This window comes from Microcebus murinus, chromosome 4 (genome assembly GCF_040939455.1).
Source record: "Microcebus murinus isolate Inina chromosome 4, M.murinus_Inina_mat1.0, whole genome shotgun sequence".
Taxonomy (NCBI): Eukaryota; Metazoa; Chordata; class Mammalia; order Primates; family Cheirogaleidae; genus Microcebus; species Microcebus murinus.
In genome coordinates, this window is record NC_134107.1 from 113,046,307 (window position 1) to 113,068,789 (window position 22,483).

The window sequence follows — 22,483 nt, forward strand, 5'->3', positions numbered from 1 at the left end:
CCACTGCCCATGAGACTCGGGAGAAAGCTGTCTCCAGGGATCGTATTTCACCTTATTTAGGACGATGCAGCTAAGAAAGGTCAGTCAGGAGGCTGAGGACACCACGGTTTCCTTCTGCAAAGGGAGCCAGCTCCTTTGCCAGGGCAGCAAAAGCCTATGGTTCTAGAAGTTAATGTGTGGGTTTCCCGCCCTCCCAGGAGTCTCAGCACCTCTGCCCACCTGAGTGGCTGCAGATACCAGAGTATCAGCACTCGCAGTAGACCCGGTCCCCGCATTGCAAAGCAGAATCAAAAGCCATGTAGAGATGCAGAGACAGTGACCTCACTGAGACCTTTCACGGCAACCCAGGGCTTCTGAGTTGTGTCAGTCAACCTTTGGTCAGCTGCTTCAGAGGACCTTTCCCAGGCCCTGCATGGACCCCAGGGACATCCCTTTAACAGGAACAGTCCTGGAGAGCCTGTCTGAGGTTAGGAGGTTACAGGTTAGGCTGAGAAGGCCCCTGGGCTCAGAGGGCTCATATACCCAGCTCTTCTCTACTTATCCCAGCTATGAGAGCCCTTTGGAAACACAAATCCCTTCCAGAACAAGGAACTCTCTGCCCTACATCCAAAAGAGAAACCTACTGGAAAACCAGAAAGTGGGGAGTCGCACTGGGGGTGACTGGGGTCACACTTCTGCCCCTTCCTCCTCATAGTCAGAAGGGCCTCCAGGCTCACTGATGAGGTGGCACAGAGAGGAAGGCCATGGAACCAACATAAGCAGGCTGCCATCCTCCTCCTCCCATTCCCAGAAGTGCTGGCACAGGCAGCATCACCAATGGCCAGGTGCTGAGGGACTGGCTTAGGGTCTGCACACCTCATACCTTCAGCCTGGAGGGCTGAGTACACTGCACTGCATCCTTGGCTCTCAGCTGGGACAGAGAGAGAAGGAGCAGAGGGCATCTGCCTAGGGCTGTCTGAGCCTCTAGGTCTCCTGCAACTACCCAACTGGAGGAGACATTTCGGTCCAGAGGGGCTCCAGACCCTGACCAAGACCCATGGGCTGGTCACAACATGCTCCACCCAACACAAAAGAGGCACTTCCCAAGAAGTCTGGCCGGGCCACTTCCTGGGAAGGGTCTGGAAGATACCCAGCAGTTGCTTGCTCATACGGCACCAGGGCCAGAGCAACACATGGTCCAGCAAAACCAGTAGGTATTTCCTCTCTGATCTGAAATCCCCTGGGAATGTGTTGCTGGAGGAAAAAGCCAGCTGGAAGCTGACCTGAAGGATCTCAGAAATAAAGGGCAGTGAGGGAGATGGCACTGCCCACGGAGAGCCCTGGTGTCCTGCACGAGCAGGCCTCGTGGGCCTGGCCCTTGCCCACAGAGAGGGAGCACCTACTCCAACTGGGACCAAGAGACTGAGCCAGCTCCCGGCTCCACAGCTGACTCGCCGTCACCTTGGGCAAGCAACTGCCTCCTCCTTTGTAACACGGGGCTGATGACACCCATTCGAGGGCTGTGGTGAGAGTTTCAGTGAGACACGCGGCAAAAGTGCCTGGCACAGCCTGGCATGGAGGAGGCACCCCACAGTGGTGCAGTGCTGGAAAACCTCCAACACAACGTGATAAAGACAATGGGAGGGTTTGCTGGAGCTATTACAAGGTTGGCTGGGGACAGGAAAAGAGAGGCAAAGGAGGTGGCACGAGAAGTAATAAGAGCACAGCTGAAGGATGAGTGAGCGCAGGAAGGTGTGCTGACCGTCAGAGTGGTCTTGCTCTGTGCCCACTGCTCAAAGTGCCACAGCAACCCTGTGAGGTGGCTACTCCCATTGTCCCCACTTTGCAGGGGAGGAGAAAGCAGGGGTGAAAGTTCACACCAGTTCACGCAGCTCCCACCCACTCAGGAGTCTGGCTCCCAAGCCATGGTGTGTCCTGCTCCTGGGACAGGTCTCTGGGAGAAGGGCAGAGACCAGCATCTGCAGGAAGTCTTAAGGCCAGAAGCCAGACAAGAAAGGGAGAACAAGGGCATAAAATCCACATAAATCATAGAGAGCTGGATAATGCAGAGTGCCACCATCTGAAAGTAAGCCCAAGTGACAACAGCCACTTTCTGGAACACAGCTGACTGGACTTCTTTGCAGTAGGTGACCCTGGCAGCTCCCCTGGCACCCCCACCTCTCCTGCCTTCCCATGTGACATCCTGCTCTTCCCTCCTTGCCTCCCCTGCTCTGTGTGGTTCCCTGCCTTGCCCCTCTCCTCCAGCCAGGCTATGCCTGTCTCAGCTCTGCGCCTGCTCCCTGGATGGTTACCTGGGTGTGGAGGATGTAGTCACTATCCCAGCACCACTCTGTGCTAGGAACAACTACAAGCACATGATACACAGCACCTCTCAGTTTCAACAATGCCCTAGCAGGGAGGAGCCGCCAGCCACATTCTCCAGACAGTGAATCCAGGGCTCAGAAGTTAAGGACAATGTCACACTGAGAAGCTGAACGCCAGCCGAGGCTAAACCCTGACTAGATGACTCCCAGATGGATGTTTCTGACTGCATGGTACTAAAGGCTCCAGAGCCAGACATCCTACTGCATTTTCCTGGGTACTTTTACTGGGCAGTTATAAGTACCTCAAATTTGAGAAACCAAACAGTGTTGCCAGCTAAGAACACAGATGCTGGGGCCAGACTGCTTGGCTCTGAGTCCTATCTTCAAACAGCTGCTGTGAAGAATAAATGATGCATGTAAAATGCTTAGAGCAGGTCTTAGCACCTACTAAGTACTCGATATATCCCAAACTGAACTGTCTTCCACATAAACCCACTCCTGTGGCCACGTTCCCTGTACTGGTGCATGAATGACCCTACCACACACTCGTCACCCAAGCCCTTCCCTCACCTCTTCATATCAACCAGGCTCTAAGCCGCACCAGCCCAGGGAAGACCCACCTCTCAGATTGCTCCTGCCCCTTCCTGGTTCAGACCCACACTGGTTCTTAGTCTTCCTGCTTCTACTTTAACCCTGCCCCAGCTGATTCTTTAACTCTGACCATGCTGCCCACATGCTTAAAACTGTTCAGGGGGGCCGGGCGCAGTGGCTCATGCCTGTAATCCTAGCACTCTGGGAGGTTGAGGCAGGTGGATCACTTAAGGTCAGGAGTTCGAAACCAGCCTGAGCAAGAGCAAGACCCCATCTCTACTAAAATATAAAAAAAAATTAATTGGCCAACTAAAAATATATAGAAAAACTTAGCCTGGCATGGTGGCGCATGCCTGTAGTCCCAGCTACTTGGGAGGGTGAGGCAGGAGGATCGCTTGAGCCCAGGAGTTTGAGGTTGCTGTGAGTTAGGCTGATGCCACGGCACTCTAGCCCAGGCAACACAGTGAGACTCTGTCTCAAACAAAACGAAACAAAACAAAAAAAAACTGGCCGGGTGTGGTGGCTCATGCCTGTAATCCTAGCATTCTGGGAGGCCGAGGCGGGCGGATTGCTCAAGGTCAGGAGTTCGAAACCAGCCTGAGCGAGACCCTGTCTCTACTAAAAATAGAAAGAAATTAATTGACCAACTAAAATATATATATATAAAAAATTAGCCAGGCATGCTGGCGCATGCTTGTAGTCCCAGGTACTCGGGAGGCTGAGGCAGGAGGATTGCTTGTGCCCAGGAGTTTGAGGTTGCTGTGAGCTAGGCTGACGCCACAGCACTCACTCTAGCCTGGGCAACAAAGTGAGACTCTGTCTCAAAACAAACAAACAAAAAACTGTTCAGGGGGGCCTCCACTGCCTTTGGCAATCACTCAGATCTGATGATCATTAGAAATATGAAGAGTTTTTTCTTTTTAGAGACAAGGTGGCCCAGGCTGGAGTGCAGTAGCACGATCATAGCTCACTGCAGCCTCAGACTTCTGGGCTCAAGTGATCCTCCTGCCTCAGCATCTGAAGTAGCTGGGATTATAGGTGCATGCCACCACACCTACGTAATTTTTAAATTTTTTTTTTGTAGAGAAGGGGTTTCACTATGTTGACTAGGCTGGTCTCAAATTCCTGGCCTCAAGCGATCCTCCCACCATGGCCTCCCAAAGTGCTGAGATTACAAGTGTGAGCCACTGTGCCTGGCCCAAGGAGATTTTAACAAGGCACGTTTCCCATCTCCTCTCCCTGAAGGGTCAGAGTCAGCAGGTGGGATTGAGCCCCATGCTCTGTACTTGTGAGAATCTCCCCAGGCAGTCCTGATGATCAGCAAGGTTCAGGAACTCCTGGCCTCCTGGACAAGATCCACACTCCTCCCGCCTCTGCCTGCCTTCTCAGTGCCATCTCTGACCCTCCAGCACCCCAAGTCCCAGTTTCACCAAACTGCTGCAACTCCCCAAGTCCTGCATCATAGGAGTCCAGCTCTCTGTGCCTCTGGACTTGCTCTTCCCTCTGCCTCAACCACCTGCTAAACTTCTGTTTTCCCTTAAGGCCCAAAAGGAAGGTCACTTCCCTGTAAAGCCCCAACCATCTGAGCTGGTCACTGTCCCTCTGCATTACCACTATAGCCTGTATAAGCTACCCAGGTGCTTATCCCATTATCACAGGGCCTGGGACACCATCGATACTCGATAAATATAATGACTATTGCTCGTTATGCTGAGAGCTTGTTAACCTGCTAGAAATAGCCAAGAAAGAACATATGAATGCTCCTGTCAATCAGCAGTTGGAAGAGTAGTAGAGTTTTTGTTGCATTCTTCTCCAAGTGGAACTGTATAATGGTGTAAAATAAAGCACATACATGACTCACACCAACAATCTTAGGGCTTCCTCTCTTGGATTCCAGATATATGCAACCAGCACAACAGAACACGTGTTCCAGGAGAACAGCAGAAGCTGTCTAAGAAGATGGAGACATAGTTCCTTTCCAGCTTGCACCAGAGGCACCCTGTGCAATGGCTGATAACCGGGTGGGGAAAGGGCTGAGAGCACATGGGCCTCCCACAGAAGTGTCATTCCCTGGGCCCATCAACCTCCTAAGTACAGTTCACCTTGCAGTGCCCACACACCCAGCCCCATCCGTCCTGGGCCAGGGAGGCATGGCTGTGAGCTTCCTATATAGGATACTCTCCACCACAGTGACCTGAATCTTAGGGAGGGCAAGAAAGAAACACTCAAAGAGAAAGAGTGAGCGATACAAAGAAGGAACCAGTGAGAGTCAGTGAGCAGGCAAGGAAACGACTCATTAATAAGTATTAATCATATTTAACTGTCAGTATTCACATGGGGCCAATTCCAGGCAGAGGCTTTGGCTGGCGCTGGGCATAGGCTCAAGGAGTCAGGATCTCTGAGCTAAATGGCCTTGCATCTGGCCCAGTCAGAAGCCTCTGCCAACTGTGAATGGAAGCCCTGCACCGAACTCCCAGGGACAGCAGGGGCCTGCCTTCCATGGAATGAATGCAAGCGGGAGCGAGTTAGAGGAAGTTTTTACTCTGAGACTCAGCTCCTGCAAGCTGGTTTGAGGCCGGTGAAACCAGGAACAGAGATCTGGACTGGGTAGCCTAAGTCAGTATCAATTATTCACCCATTCACAGTCTCCGAGCAAGGGTCCAGTCATTCTGAGGCTATAGCAGGAACAGACACAAATCCCTCCAATAGACCGGACTGCTCTGAGATTCTAGAGAGCCTCCATGGCATGCCCAGGCTCCTTGGGGGTGGGGAGGGGCACTAGGGTCAATTCCCTTGTCCGTGAAGCTTCTCTGACCACCCACCCGGGCCTCCCACTTACTCTGTCCTGTCACCGCACACATAATCTCACAGACTGCACAGTCCCTCCTACAGCTGGGCACCGTTTGACTGCACGGGATGGGCTCCACGAGGCAGGGAGTGTCTGTTGTGCCCCAGGCCTAGTACAGCACCTGGCCTCTGGTGAGACCCCAAAGCATGCTTGTGGGAAGAGACACTGGCCATAGCAGCGTCTGAGACATGCAGCCAGTCACCTGGATGCTGAGGCTCTGGGACTCCAGGTGGGGTAAGGTAACATTCCTGTAGTCCTCTCCTGTCTCTTGGATCAGGCGGAGGTCCTGGCGCAAGTACTTCTGCAGGTGCTTCTCTGTTGCAGGGTAAACCACGGTCGTCTTCACATCTGCAACGACACACCACAGCCTGGGACTGGGAAGCAACACCCACTCTCCACCCCACAGGCACCACAGTACGGAGATGATCTCTGCCCAGCTTTGATCCCTAAGGAGAGCCAAAGGCCAAGAGGTTCCATGCACCCATGATCCACTCCTACAAGGTGCCTCGTGCCATTTCATTCATGAGCTGAGCTGAGCCACACTTAGAAGCTGGAAAACACAGGTTTTCACCAATGGGTCGCTGGGCTCTTCATCACATGAACCCCAACCCTTCCCTGTCCATTTTCCAGGCATAGAAATGAAAAGTCTCTCACATGCCAAATTTCTAGGTATGTGGCTTTCTAGACCCAGAGCTGAAAATATGGTTTAAAGTCAAGTAGCCCCTTTAATGAGGGCTGTGCAGCATAGCACACAGGGTCAAGGCATGGACTCCGGAGCCAGAACATCTGAGTTCATGTCCTGGCTCTGCCTGCTCCTTACTCGGGGTGGGGTCCCTTGGTCCACTATTTAACCTCCCGGTGTCCCTCCTTCCCCATATGCCAAGTGGATGGTAATAGCTCCTGTGTTGTAGGGCTGGGAGGATTAAGCAAGTTAGTTACCTGCAGAGCACTCGGAACAATATCTGGCACATAGCAATGCACCTAAGTAATGGCTACTCTAATCCAGGGTTCATCAGCCTCGGCACCATCGACATTTGGCCTGGACAACTCTTTGCTGTAGGGCTGTCCTGTGCATTGCAGGGTGTTTAGCAGCATCCCTGGGGCTCTGCTTGGATGGCAGTAGTACCTGCCCCTCTGTTGTGACAATCAAAAATGTCTCCAGACATTGCCAAATGTCTCCTGGGGGACAAAACTGTCCCCAGTGGAGAACCACAGTTTTAATCAGGACATCTTGTAGTTTTCCTAAACAGATTCTAGGCTAGTGTTCTGGTCCAACACCATCTGGCTTTGGTTAAGTCCTTTCTCTTATTTTTAATGACCTCTGGTACCACTGTTATTACTCTAACTTTATATACAGTGCTTCAAGATAGATCTTGGGGGTAGGATAGGAAAATGGTGTTTCAAAATCAGTTGGAATGTTTCTCAGAAGATCTACGGTCCCCCCTCTGACTCTCTTACCTAAGACGCAGACATACTTTCCCAGGAAAGCCCAAGAGAGAGTAGAAGCCCAGCCAAGTACATTTTAACACCTCAGGAAACTCTCACACGCACCTACATACTTCAACCCAGCTAAGAACCCACCACCTACACTTTCATGTTTGGTCTGAGGACATAGGAGGTTTCAATACCCCTTTCATGGGTAAGTGAAAAGGGGTGGCAGGATTCAAAGACTTATCCGGGCACACCTGTGAGATGTGGCCAAGGCAAGACTGGAACTAAGGACTTCTCACCCCAAAGTCAGTGCTCTTGCAACACTGCAGTCTGCCCCACGGCCCAAAGCCTTCTTCCAAAGCCCAGTGGGGATGCACAAAGCTGACACCCCAAGTGCGTGCCTTTGGTAAGCGTCCAGTGTCCCCGTCCATCAGCTCTGGGAGGCCATGCACACAGTGGGAGACAGACACTGGCCCTGAGCTGGCCGTACGACTCCCCTTACTGGCATGTGACTTCTTTTCCTTTCAGAAACAGCAGCTCTGTCACCCAGGCTGGAGTGCAGTGGCACTGTCACAGCTCACTGCAGCCCCAAACTCCCGGACTCTGGTGATTCTCTTACCTCAGCTTCCTGAGTGTTGGGAGGCTGAATTTCAAGTCTCAGTTTCCTCACTTGTTAAAGGGTGGCCATCAAATCTGATTCACAACAAAGTTGTTGTTAACATTAAACAAAACATGTCTTCAGGATCACTGGAGGCACTAAATGCCACCCCACTCCTGGGATCCCTGAATCTGACCTGGAAAGTGAAGCACAGGCTCCCTCACACCCCTCTGGGCGGCAGGCAAAACACAGTTCCTCACTCCTCACTGGATGTGGTATTCTGGCCAAAAATGCGTAACCGCAATCTAATCACGAGGAAATATCAGCGAATCAAAATCCAAGGGGCATTCGACAAAACAAGCAGCTTTATAATGCTTCAAAAATGTCAGTTAGGAGAGACAAAGAAAGGTTGAGGAACTGCTTCAGATTAAAGGACTGAAGAGATGTGACTGAAGGGACTGGACTGGGTCCTGGGCTGGGCAGGGGAGCCCAGCCCTGAAGAAGGCTTCGAAACAGCCCAGGGTCATAGGCCAGAGGTCAGAGGTCAGGTACTCCAAGATCTCAAGAGGCAGGAGACTGCCTCAAATAGATCAAATGGTGCCGCCTTGGCCCATGCAGTGGATTCGAGTAAAATCCCATGGCATCTGCAGTGCAGCTTGCTGGGTGAGAACAGATTTTGGAGCCCATCAGCCTGGGTGCAAATCCCAGCTCTGCACTTACTAGCTGTGTAACCTTGGGCAAGTGACTGACCCTCTCTGTTGCTTCAGTCATCTACCTATATAACCTGGGGATGATAACAATGAAACTTTACGAGGAGTAGTAAGAGAATTAAATGAGTTAGTAGGTGGAAAGATTCAGGCTAGCTCGGTCGCCTGGTTTGGGCAGTGGGGAGAAAGCCGCAGCAGTGCAGCTCCCTGGGAGCAGGTGAGACGGCCTGGGAACAAAGGCAGAGCTAATGTCTGAGCACGGCTAAGTCTGCTGGCAATGGACACACAGGGCGGCTCACAGCCTGGGGCTCCCTGGCTGCTCCAGATCTGATCCTCTGGGCCCGCAAGCATGCCCTCTTCTGCTGAGGCTTGTCCAAGACCTGCCCGGGCCACCCGGGCTGCAGGAAAGCAGGCATCTCACCAAGCCAGCCCCTCCTGCCTGCCCAGCTCTGCAGCAAGGAAAATGTCCAGAGGCACTTACTTTCCAACTGCTCACTTCCTGCTGTCCTTCTTCCTTTCCTGAGAAGTTCCTGCCTGGACATGGGGACCCCCCTATGACACTCTCAGGGCCCACTCCCCACCCTGAGAGCCAATCACACCCGAGGGGGCCCAGTTTCTCTCAGATCACCACCAGAAGCCCCAGTCAGGCCAGGCTGGCCCTTGCCGGCTGCCATCAGGGTGGCGACTGCCCCTCACTGTCCACCCCTTCATCAGCTTCCTGCCCATGGTCTGCGAGGCCCTCTCTCCCCTGTGGTGTACCACCACTCCCCTGTGGCCTCTGCCCCAGCCTCACTGCCCCAGGAGCCCACACCAGGCACAAGCCCCGTCTGCGCCACACACTGGCTGCTCCCACTGCTGGCAGACCCTCCTACCCCGGAGCCCACGCTGGTCCTCGCCTCATGCAGGTGTGAGGCCAGCACCTCAGGCTCAGACAGCCCTGGCGAAACAGCAGCCCCAACTTCTGGCCTCAACCTCCTTGACCACTTTCTTTTCTCCACTTTTCTCTACCTGACACTGGTATGCCGACAGGCTCCCTGACTCCTCAATAGAATGTAACCTCCAGGAAGAAGGGAGGGATGTGGTCCAGGTTTGCTGGTTTTTTGTTTTTTTACCATTTATCCCCAGCACCTGGAATAGTGCCTGGCCTATGGTAAGCACTCAACGAATTCTTACTAAACAAATGAATAAATGAATCTGGCCTTTTCAGACTTTAAACCTAGGAAGAGCATTTTTGTTCCACATGAAATAAAATTCTTTGATAAAAACAAGTATATTTCTCAATGCTAAGTTCCACATTAGCAGCCAGCCAAAAAATGAACTCTGATGTTTACCTAAATGCCAGTCATGATGTTCACCTACAGCTGAACTTCAGGAGTTTCATCAAGAGTCAAAGTTCAATGTACAATTGAACTATCAGGTAAAAATATGTCGGGGAACAGGATACACATGCATAGTCTCAAAAATACCTCCCGATAGATTAGTTATTAACTAAAAAGGGAAAACAAGTAGCTCTCCAGCAGCAAAAGGCTACCACCTCCACCACACAGCAGGAGCTAACATCACTGACATCGTGTGCGTCCTTATGGGATGTAGTATTCTGGCCAAAAATGCATAACTACAATCTAATCATAAGGAAATATCAGCAAACCAAAATCCAGGGGCATTTGACAAAACAAGCAGCTTGATGATGTTTCAAAAATGTCCAAGGTAGAAAGACAAAAAAAGGCTGAGGAACTGTCTCAGATTAAAGGAGTCTGAAGGAACGTGACTGAAGGGACAGGGTCCTGGGCTGGGCGGGGAGCCCTGCTCTGAAGACGGCCTCCAAACAACTGGCACAGTAATGGACTCCATATCATGCAAGTTTCATATAAAGGTGAAATTTCCTGAAATTGATCATTTTTTTGCTTTTTTATATCCATTATTATTATATTTATTTAGAGAGAAAAAAAGCAAATGTGGCAAAATGTTATCATTAGGTGAAGGGCTTTTATACGGGAGTTCTTTGAACTAGTCTCACAACTTTTCTGTAGGATTAAATTTTTTTTTCAAAAGTTAGTTTCAAAAAAAGTATCATTTACTCCTCATGACCAATGTGAGGTTGGAATTTTTATGGTCCCATATTACACACTAGGAAACTGAGGCACAGTGCCTGGAGTGGCCCCTGAGGTCCCACAGCACCACGTGGTGCCCAAGGTTGGGCTCCACCTGCAGCTCCATGGGGGTAGCCCCGTCCCTGCCCACTGCAGGTCAGCGGATGAGGCCTGACCACCTACCCAGCTTCTCTCTGCCAAGCACTGCCTAGCAAGTGGACTTGAGGGCGCCATCTGCTCAGCATGAGCAATACCTAGCAAATCCTCTGCCCGACCCTGCTCGCCTCCCAGCATTCTCAAAAAGCCAGCTCAGAGCTGGTGTGGTGGCTCACACCTTTATTCCTAGCACTGTGGGAGGCCAAGGCAGGAGGATGGCTTGAGCTCAGGAGTTTAAGACCAGCCTGAGCAGGAGCAAGACCCCATCTCAACAACAAATAGAAAAATTAGCTGGACATCATGGTGTGCACCTGCAGTTCTGGGTAATCAGGAGGCTGAGGCAGAAGAATCACTTGAGCCTTGGAGTCTGAGGTTACAGTGAGCTATGATGATGCCACTGCACTCTGGCCCAGATGACAGAACAAGACTTGTCTAAAAAAAAAAAAAAAAAAAGCCAGCCCGGGACAATCATAAACCCCTCAAAAACCTATCCCTAGAAAATGTTCACAATGCATTAAAAGGACTTCCCTGACACTCCTTACAAAGTCCTCCTACCTGTCATGCTTTTTAAAAGTTTATACTTTTCATTAAAGTCATATTTGCACATAAGTTATATTAAAGAGGAAAAGGAAGCTTGTTTTAAAAACTTCCTCTACTCCTTGCTCCCATTTCCAGCTCCTCAAGGGCACTACTTTCAGCTTTTCTGGGCACTTCTTTGGTTATATATTTCCATAGTTCTAAATCATATTTTTATGTCTCATTCTTCCTTGACATTTCAGTTTTATTATTATTTGTTGGCCACCTATTATAGAAGAAAGGGATTTGCCTCACCAGCCCTCCACCAGATGCACACATGTACAACAAACATGTACACAGACACTTCTTCCTAACCCCCAACCTCACAGTATAACCATATCACTACTTTGGATACATCAGTATTCAATGCTAACACTCTATGATTATTTAAATGCTGTTCTCTACTGAATAGTATACTGTGATTATTTTTTCTTTTCAGCCAATTTTTGGCATATGGAATTAGTAATTACTTTTTTGCTTGCTTAATTTTCTATAAATTTGTCATAAACTCATTCCCAAACCTGTTTATATAAATCTCCTCTTGATGTGTTAAAACTCACCAGGCATATGGGCAATGACCAGTGTGTCATTCCAGAACCTCTGCAGCAACCCCCTCAAGCTGTGCTGGGACCTCCAGGTACTACAGTCTCGGGGTTTCCCTTTCCCTCCTCTCTTGAGCTGGGTACCCTGTTTCCCGGATCTATGATCTTCCTCTTTCATGTTTATGTCCTTATTTGGGGGAAGCAGTGGTTCTCAAACTTCAAGTCTGGCATTATTATTAAAATTTAATTCTTAGAATTTCCATTAGGAAAATCATGCCAATATTTCCAATTCTCTAAAATAATTTATCAGGTAGATTGGTAGAAAGGCATTTAAAGTTCTGCCACAATAGAGAACAGAAATAATTTTGCCTATACTCTGTAATTACTATTTATACACAATTACTATTTGTCAATTAAAAATAAATTAAAAGCCGGGCGCGGTGGCTCACGCCTGTAATCCTAGCTGTCTGGGAGGCCAAGGCGGGTGGATTGCTCAAGGTCAGGAGTTCAAAACCAGCCTGAGCAAGAGCAAGACCCCGTCTCTACTATAAATAGAAAGAAATTAATTGGCCAACTGATATATATATATAAAAAATTAGCCTGGCATAGTGGCGCATGCCTGTAGTCCCAGCTACTCGGGAGGCTGAGGCAGAAGGATCGCTAGAGCCCAGGAGTTTGAGGTTGCTGTGAGCTAGGCTGACGCCACGGCACTCACTCTAGCCTGGACAACAAAGCGAGACTCTGTCTCAAAAAAATTAATTAATTAATTAATTAATTAAAACATTTACACTAAAACAAATTTTGCTTCTGCAATCTGCTATGTCAATGTGACAAATGACTGTAGAAATGCAACTTTAATACATTTAGCATTACTTGAATGCTTTGCTCAGGTAAAGAACCATTTTGCATCATGTGTATCTTTTATTTATTATTAACGTGTACAAGCTTCGAAAAATATATGCCTCAGCTTGCATATATAACATTAAAATGGAAATGAATGCAATGTTTTTAAAGCTGAACTTTCTATCAGCCAAGGTAAAAGAAAGATTGTATTTTGAAAAGAGAGTTTCCTAAGTAAGAGGATTTAAAAGTCTCTTATAACTACTGGTAACAGTAGAGGACTACCAAATTCATGAATTGTGAATCTTAACTTATATTTCTAAATGATGTATGTAGTAAAAGCTATACATTTTAATCAATACATTAAATGTAAATAAAGAACAATAATCAGCAAACAAACAAAAAAACCCATGAAACTTCAATGTGCATCAGAATCATCTGACTGAGGAGTTCTGGGTGATGCTGATGCTGCTGGTCCCAGGACTCCACATACTTTAAGAACCACTAAGCTTGCCAGGGCGCGGTGGCTCACGCCTATCCTAGCACTCTGGGAGGCTGAGGCGGGAGGATCGCTCAAAGTCAGGAGTTCGAAACCAGCCTGAGTAAGAACGAGACCCGTCTCTACTAAAAATAGAAAGAAATTAATTGGCCAACTAAAAATACATACAAAAAATTAGCCTGGCATGGTGGTGCATGCCTGTAGTCCCAGCTACTCGGGAGGCTGAGGCAGGAGGATCGCTTGAGCCCAGGAGTTTGAGGTTGCTGTGAGCTAGGCTTATGCCACGGCACTCTAGCCTGGGCAACAGAGTGAGACTCTGTCTCAGAAAAAAAAAAAAAAAAAAAAAGAACAGGCCGGGCCTGGTGGCTCACGCCTGTAATCCTAGCATTCCGGGAGGCCCAGGCGGGCGGACTGCTCAAGGCCAGGAGTTCAAAACCAGCCTGAGCAAGACTCCGTCTCTACTATAAATAGAAAGAAATTAATTGACCAACTAAAATATATATACAAAAAATTAGCTGGGCATGGTGGCGCATGCCTATAGTCCCAGCTACTCGGGAGGCTAAGGCAGTAGGATCTCTTGAGCCCAGGAGTTTGAGGTTGTTGTGAGCTAGGCTTATGCCACGGCACTCTAGCCTGGGCAACAGAGTGAGACTCTGTCTCAGGAAAAAAAAAAAAAAAAAAGAACAGGCCGGGCCTGGTGGCTCACGCCTGTAATCCTAGCATTCCGGGAGGCCCAGGCGGGCGGACTGCTCAAGGCCAGGAGTTCAAAACCAGCCTGAGCAAGACTCCGTCTCTACTATAAATAGAAAGAAATTAATTGACCAACTAAAATATATATACAAAAAATTAGCTGGGCATGGTGGCGCATGCCTATAGTCCCAGCTACTCGGGAGGCTAAGGCAGTAGGATCTCTTGAGCCCAGGAGTTTGAGGTTGTTGTGAGCTAGGTTGACGCCACGGCACTCACTCTAGCCTGGGCAACAAAGCAAGACTGTCTCAAAAAAAAAAAAGAACCACTGAGCTAAAAATACAAACTCAAGTCGCTTCCAGAGATATGGTACAAGGAAGATAAATTTTGAGGCTTGGAACATCTGAAAATGTCTTTATTCTATCACACTTAATTAAGAATTTTGCTAAAGAATTCTAGATTGGAAAGCAATGATCCTCAAAATCTGAAAGCTGCTGTTGTAGAGTCTGAGGTCATGCTGAGGCCTGGACCTCGGTGTGGGTCCCCAGTGTCCTGATAGTGTTGATGGTCTTAGAGTGGGCTTATTTCCATCCACTATGCCAGGTAATTGCTGGAGCCTTTTAACCTCAAAAGTCATATTCTTCAGTCCTGTGAAATTATCTTGAATTATTTCTTTTATGATTTTCTCTGCCTTTTCTTTCTGGAACACTCATTTGGATAATTAATTTCTTGGATTGATTGCCCAGTTTTCTTATCTTTTCTCTCCCATTTTCCATCTTTTTGTCTTTTAGCTTCTTTTTTTTCTTTTAATTAAAGACACAGAGTCTCACTCTGTTGCCCCAGGCTGGAGTATGGTGGCATGATCACAGCTCACTGCAGCCTCACACTCCTAGGCTCAAGCAATCCTCCTGCCTCAGCCTCCTGAGTAGCTGGGCCTACAGGTGCACATCACCATGCCTGGCCAATTTTTTAAATATTTTGTAGACACAGGTTCTCACTATATTGCCCAGGGTGGTTGAACTCCTGGGCCCAAGTGATCCTCCTACCCTGGCCTCCCAAAGTGCTGGGATTACAGGCGTGAGCCACCACGCCCGGCCTCTGCTCTGCTTTTAAGCAAGTTTTCTCCAACTTCATCTTCTCCTCTTCTATTTTTTAATTTTTCAGTTCTGCTATGATTTTTTCATTTCTAAGAACTTTTAAAAACTCCTTTTGGATAGTATCTTGTTCTGATACATTCTATATATCATAATTTGAGATTAATGATAGTTCTTGAAATTTCTTTTCCCCACATAATTTCTTTTCGTTCTTTTTTTCTTGTCTTTTCTTTTTCAACGGAGGCTTTACTCAGAAGTCTGGTCACCCTTGCCTGTCCAGTCCTTCATATTTAAGAGTAGGGGTCGGGTATGGTGGCTCATGCCTGTAATTCCAGCACTTTGGGAGGCTAGGGCAGGAAGATCACTTGAGGCCTGGAGTTTTAAGACCAGCCTGGGTAACACAGCAAGATCCCCGTCTGTATAAAATTAGCTCAGAGTGGTGGTGCACCTGTAGTCCCAGCTATTCCAGAGGCTGAGGCAGGAGGATCACTTGAGCCTGGCAGTTTAAGGTTGCAGTGAGCTATGACCACACTACTGCACTCTAGCCAGGGTGAAACTCTGTCTCAAAAAAAAAAAAAAAAAAAAAAAATACTACAAGGCTAATGGGCGTTTCTGTGGACATAGATGTAGTCACCCAGAGCTTCGCATTAGGGTGGTCAGGCTCTTCCTTTACACTACAGAACCCCCAAGAGTTCAGGTCTTCTCTTGGGCGGGTCAGATCCCCATGGATGACATCCAGTTTCACACATGGAGATATAAGTTTGGCTGACAGTATTCCTGGGGATGCGGATGGGCAGCAGCTGGGCGGGGGTCATATCAACACAGAAAACAGATGTAAACATCCTCTCATCTCTCTACACCTCAGAGCCCTGGCCTCACCTAAAATCTCCTACAGACCCTGTTTTACCCTCTACTCTCCCGCTGGGTGAAGGAGGAACAGCTTCCCGGGGAAGTGGGAAAGGAGACTTCAGAGACTGCTGTCTAAGCTTTTCTCTCTCAGATCTGTTAAGCCAGTTACCCTCCTCCCTTTGCATTCTAGGTTTGGAAATGTTGTCGCTTCTCCCTCCCTTGCAATCATTATGGTTTAAGTTTTTCAAAGCTATTACTTTAATGTCATTGTCAGAAGGGGCTATCAAGGACGCAGGCAGGCATCCAAACTGCCCCTTTGAACCAGAAGCCACGTCCCTGTCCTCTGTCTCCTTCACAATGCTTCACTTTCCTTCTTAGCTGTTCGTTGCCATTTGACATATTTATTTGCTTGTTCTTTAAGGTCTGTCTCCTCCTTGAGCTTACAGAGGAGCTGCTTTGTTTTGCACACTGTGTGCAGTGTCTAAACAGCACCTGACCCAGATTAGGTCCTCCCAATACAGTCTGGAGAACAGGATCAGTATCGCAATGCCATTTCAAAGAGAGCGCATATGCATGCAACTGCATACGCATGAGCCCACACAAAGGAGTCTGCAAGGACACACTCTGAGGTGTTAAGAGAGATTATCTCCAGGTGGTAGAGTTATTTGTAATTATAATTTTAAAATTTTTCTATGTTTCCAAAAAAAGTAGGGATCCCTTGTGTAACAAACATATTGAAAACAGAAAACTAAGTCACCCTTTAAAACTGAGCCCCAAAGAGGTTAAGTAATTTGCCCAAGGTCACACAACTATTAAGTGGTGGAGCTGGGATTTGAACCTTGGCAGTCTGGCTCCTCTACACAATACTCCCTTCCCCATTCCATAGGGCCATCCTCTTTGGGGCCTTTTCCTAAAGAATCTGTGCCTCAGCCATGTTTTCCAAAAGCAGCCCTATCAGATAGGGGAAACATGAATAGTTCCAACCATTCCTGGAGACACATAAACCACTGTCAGCAAAACCAGAGGGCATGATGAGATGGCAGAGCAATTGAGGCTGCAGACCGGGGGTGTTGGAAGTAGGTTAGGGTATACAGAGAAGATGCTCGGCCTGTGCTCTCTGTGCTGCTTTCCTGGAGGGGAGGGAAGGAGAGCCTGCTCCCCTCAGCGCTGGAGGGCTGTCTGAGGATGTGCTCTGGGCAGATGCTGTGGGAGAACAGGTTTGGGGGGAACAGAGGGACTGGAGAGGACCCTGCCCCCAGCTAACTGGTGCACAACAGGAAACAATGGCTGTTTTGACTTCCGTTTGTGGTACCATCCCCACCTCCCCAGCAAGTATGACAGTGTTAGATCATGGGGAGGGAGACATAGGGGTGGAGTACCAGAAGAGAGACCTGGTGGTGGTGTTTCAGGCCCTTATCTTAGGCCCTTAGCAGCTCCTGATCTACAAGAATGTTCTAGCAGCAGCAACGGTCATACTGATGCCTCCCAGCTGCACAGTGGCCCTGTACACACGTTCCTTCTCTCTGAAGTTCAGGCACTCAGGCTGCTGTGAACACCCTGATGATCTCCTGCAAGGTCTTCTCCAGTAAGTAAAGCTACCCCTTGCCCCCGCCTGGACACGAAAGCCCAGATGCCCTCAGAGGGGGGAGGCAGGGCTATCTAGAAGAAAGTTAAAAGCAGCTGCCTCTCTGCTCCCTGCCAAAGCTAGCTTAGCCAAATCCCCAGGAAAATGCTGCCACATATGAAACATGAAAATGCAAACCACAGAAAGTCTGCTCTCCTTCCCATACACATGTTCAAACAAGATGCTTTCCAGCCGCTGCTGAAGGCTTCTACACGATGATGTCATTTCCATGGCTCAGTCTGTGGCTTTGCTCTCCTTTCATTAAGATAAGCCAGTTTAACTTATTTGACCCAGATGTGCAGGCCCGAGAGCAGGGGAGAAGCAACAGCAAAGCATGATCCGAGTGTGAAGCCCACCTTCACACCCCTTCCATGAGAGTCAAGCAGAGCCAGCCAGGGAAGGGTCTGATAGCCAGCACTGATGAGGCACGCCATCAAACCACTCCTACAGGAGTCCTGCAAGAGCCAGTGGCCAGTGGGAGGGCCTCACAATCTGCATTTTCCTCCCTCCTCCATGGGATGTCCCCTGGCTAGGCGAGGCTCTCCTCGGCCCTGGCCATGTGGTAACTGGAGACCAGGCCAGGGGCAGAGGGAAGCTGGCTGCTGCAAACCTTACGTCATCCTCTGGTCACAGGTTGGGGGGCGGAGGTGGGGCATTCACCGTCCACACTACAGGGACCCTGGAAGTGCTCAAGAGGCCTGGAGAGACTTCCATACCCAGGATAAACAAGGCTGCAGGGTGTGGTCAGGATCCTGTTGGAAGTTGTGACCACTCCACAGCTAGCCTCTAACCACCAATTATCTGTCTCTATGAAAGCACAGAGCTGCTATTAGAGACAGAGGAGAGGCAGACGCTGACTTTAGCAAGACCCTAGATCTGACCTGCTCCTTGTACCAGTCCTCAGCTCCTTCCCTCCCTCTCGAGTCCTCTGAAGTCTAGGAGGGAGGCAGCAGGAACTGACGGCAATACCAGTGTCTCCTAGCCCCAGGCAAATTTGGTAACTCAGAATGCAGCCCCAGGGGTGGCCAGGGACACTTGGGTTATTATGTACAGACAGTGGCCGTTTAGGAAGAGGGAATGCTACTGCAGTATGGCTGTGGGGCTGATGGCACTATGTCAACTTCTACTTGGGTAGAGGGATCAGAGCTGATGTGCAATGAGATTAGGGAGCTGCTGCGTGACAGTCCTGGCCTGAGAGCTGTGACCCCCCATACACACACACACATCCGCACTCAGGAAGAAACTAATATGGATTGAGTAGATGAGACCACAAGAGCTGTTAGACTGAACACCCTAAAATATGGCCTCTCTCAACTCACTTCCTTAGTTCACTCTGAAAGGAGCATGGGTACCTAGTCTCGAGGTAATATCATGGGACATGGTCATATTGCACGTGTGGTAGGAAAGGAGGCAGCCAAAGGCACAGGATAAATTCTCTATGAAGAGAAGCCCAGGCCTCACTGAGAAGCACGGATCAGGAGCTAACAGCAGAGCCAGGCTGCCTCAGGCTACTGTCCACACCCAGGGCCAAGCAATGAACTGGGACCAGCTATCCCATGGGTAACGTTCCTTTGTCCACTGGTCCTGAGTAAGCTGACTTTTCTGCTGACTTAAGATTGCCATGGTCTTAGGACCTTGCCCAATTGGAGAGACAGAGGGAGAAAGAGAACACTAGTCTTGTGGTGGTGGCCACATCTCAGTAGCCCAGGATCCACTCATTTCTAAATAGGCTCTGAATGCAAGGGCCTCTCCCAGACTCATGGAAGCCATGGGTCTAAACGGAAACTGAGTAAGAGGGCCTTTGCTCTTGGCTGGCTGAAGGGAGGAGATGGGGACACGGGGAAGGCAGTACCCAAGGGCTCTTGACTGAAGTAGTGGGGGAGGGGAGGGAGCCAATCAGACAGCCAAGATAAAGTATACAGCCAAGACTCTGGGGCAAGAATTTGATTCAGGTGGCAGGGACCTTTCCATCCTGAAATCTTCCTATTTGCTGTTAGCCCACTGTCATTCCAAGCCCCAGAAGGGGCCCTCACTTGCTGGTATTGGGAATTGTGAAGACCCCAGTGGGGAAAAGGAGAAAAGAAGCCTGCCATCTTTAGGTGGTCTCAATTGATGATGCCAAAGGAGTCAAGAGAGACTCTTGTGGGCTCACTCACCTTTTCCCTGTGCCGTTAACAAAAATGGCCACAGTCTGCTCACTCTCCAGCTTTGTCTACACGTCACGCTCACCTGAACCACCCTTTTCCATTTCTCATCCTCCGCATCACCCACCCAGGGGGCCTCCTACCTCTCCTGGTAAGAGCCACTTCCCCCGCACCAGCCTCCAGTTCCCCATGTGCATACACTTTATTTTTTCAAATGTTATTAAAAGGCAGATGGGAGTCTTGCTATGTTGCTCAGGCTGGCGTGCAGTGGCTATTCAGAGGCTCGATCCTAGTGCACTGCAGCCTCAAACTTCTAGGCTCAAGCAATCTTCCCGCCTCAGCCTCCTGAGTAGCTGGGACTGCAGGCACAAGCCACTGTGCCTGGCCACCTGCTCTTCATTAGCATCTCGTGGCATGAATCAGAGTTGGGGTAGACGTGGCTTGGGGCTTTGTAGTACTGATGAACTGAGGGGCTCCACACAGGGCCAAACAAGCTAATCTTTTGACTTGCTTTTTTGTTTTGTCTGTGTGATGAGGAGTTAACATCCTAAAAAGTCTATCTATCCAAGCAGGCAACACATGAATATGTTCTCAAATAATTCAAAAGTCTAACCTGCCAACACTTTTTCTTGAGGTAAACACTGATAATAGTTGGGTGTTCATCCCAGTCTTTTTGTTAATGAGCCTACATAAATATGAACATAAGCATATAAAGGTATTTTTTTAATTTCAGAATATTACGGGGGAACAAATGTTAAGGTTACATAAATTGCACGTATTCTCCCTCCCACCCGCCTGACACCCGATAAATGTTATTCCTATATGTCCACTTAAGTGTTGATCCCTTAATACCAATTTGCTGGTGAGTACATGTGGTGCTTGTTTTTCCATTCTTGAGATACATCACTTAGTAGAATGGGTTCCCACTCTATCCAGGAAAATACAAGAGGTGCTATATCACCATTGTTTCTTAAAGCTGAATAGTACTCCATGGTATACATATACCACATTTTATTAATCCACTCATGTATCAATGGCACCTGGGTTGTTTCCAAACCTTTGCGATTGTGAACTGTGCTACTATAAACATTTGAGTGCAGGTGTCCCATTTCTAGAGTGTCATTTGTTCTTTTGGGTAGATGCCCAGTAGAGGAATTGCTGTATCAAATGGTAGATCTCCTTGTATCGCTTTAGGTGTCTCCATATTGCTTTCCACAGAGGCTGAACCAGTTTGCAGTCCCACCAGCAGTGTAGGAGTGTTCCTCTCTCTCCGCATCCACGCCAACATTTATTGTTTAGGCACTTTTTGATAAAGGCAATTCTTACTGGAGATAACTGATATCTCACTGTGGTTTTGATTTGCATTTCCCTGATAATTAGAGATGTTGAGCATTTTTCCAAATGGATTTTAGCCATTATTCTGTCTTCTTTTGAAAAGTTTCTGTTCATGTCCTTTGCTCACTTTTTGATAGGGTTGTTTGATTTTTTCTTGCTGATTTTCCTGAGTTCTAAATGAATTCTAGTTATCAGCCCTTTATCAGATGTGTAGCTTGCGAAAATTTTCTCCCATTCTGTGGGTTGTCTGTTTGCTCTCTTGACAGTTTCTTTGGCTGTGCAGCAGCTTTTTAATTTGATCAGGTCCTATTTATTTATTTTTGTTGCTGCTGTGATTGCCTTTGGGGTCTTCCTCATAAATTCTTTGCCTAGGCCAATATCTAGAAGAGTATTTCCAACGTTTTTTTCTAGCATTCTAATAGTTTCACACCTAATGTTCAAGTCTGTTACCCAGCCTCAGTTGATTTTTGTGAGAGGTGAAAGGAGTGGGTCCTGTTTCAGTCCTCTGTATGTGGCTATCCAGTTTTCCCAGCACCATTTATATAAGGATTCTTTTCCCCACTGTATGTTTTTGTCTGCTTTATGAGGATGGTTTTATATCTGAGTTCTCTGTTCTGTTCCACTGGTCAATGTCCCTGTTCTTGTGCCAGTCCCAATCTCTTTTAGTTACTATAGCCTTGTAGTATAGTTTGAAATCTGGTAAATTGATACCTCCTATTTTTTTTTATTGCCTAGGATTGATTTTGCTATATGGGGTCTTTTCTGGTTCCATATGAAGCGTAAAATTATTTTTTCTATATCTGTGAAAAATGATGATGGTATTTTAATCAGAATTCCACTGACTCTGTAGGTCACTTTGGGTACTATAGACATTTTAACAATGTTGATCCTGCCGACCCATGAGCATGGTATATTCTTCCACCTGTTTATATCTTCTGCTATTTCTTTCTTCAGTGTTTCATAGTTCTCCCTGTAGAGGTCTTTTACCTCTTTAGTTAAATATATTCCTAGATATTTTATTTTCTTTGTTGCTATTTTGAAGGGAACTGAGTCTTTGATTTGGTTCTCACTTGTACTGTTGTTAGCATATATGAATGCCTCTGATTTCTGTGTGTTGATTTTGTATCCTGAGACTTTACCAAATTTATTTATCAGTTAAAGGAGTCTCTTGATTCAATCCTTGGGGTTTCCTATGTATATCATGTCATCAGCAAAGAGTGAGAGTTTGATCTCTTCTGATCCCATTTGGACACCCTTAAATCTGCTCTATTGTCTGATTGCTGTAGCAAGGACTTCCAGCACTATGTTGAATAGAAGTGGAGCTAGTGGGCAACCTTGTCTTGTTCCAGTTCTAAATGGGAATGCTCTCAATTTTTCCCCATTCAGTATGATATTCGCTGTGGGTTTGTCATATATGGCTTGTATCATTTTTAGGTAAGCCCCGTCTATGCTACTTTGTTGAGCATTCTTATCATAAAAGGGTGTTGAATTTTGTCAAATGCTTTTTCTACATCTATTGAGAGGATCACGTGGTCTTTATTTTTGCTTCTGTTTATATGGTGAATTACA

At 48.0% G+C, this 22,483-nt stretch overlaps 1 protein-coding gene across 2 annotated transcripts in view; it reads right to left on the minus strand.

The window, feature by feature from the left end:
- DCPS (decapping enzyme, scavenger) overlaps window positions 1–22,483 on the minus strand; it is a 50,090-nt gene that overhangs the window by 11,435 nt on the left and 16,172 nt on the right. For both annotated transcript variants that reach the window (XM_020286798.2, XM_012772340.3), the window contains exon 3: window positions 5,945–6,090. In XM_020286798.2, the coding sequence (XP_020142387.1) occupies window positions 5,945–6,090 (146 nt within the window). The remainder of the gene's footprint in view (window positions 1–5,944; window positions 6,091–22,483) is intronic.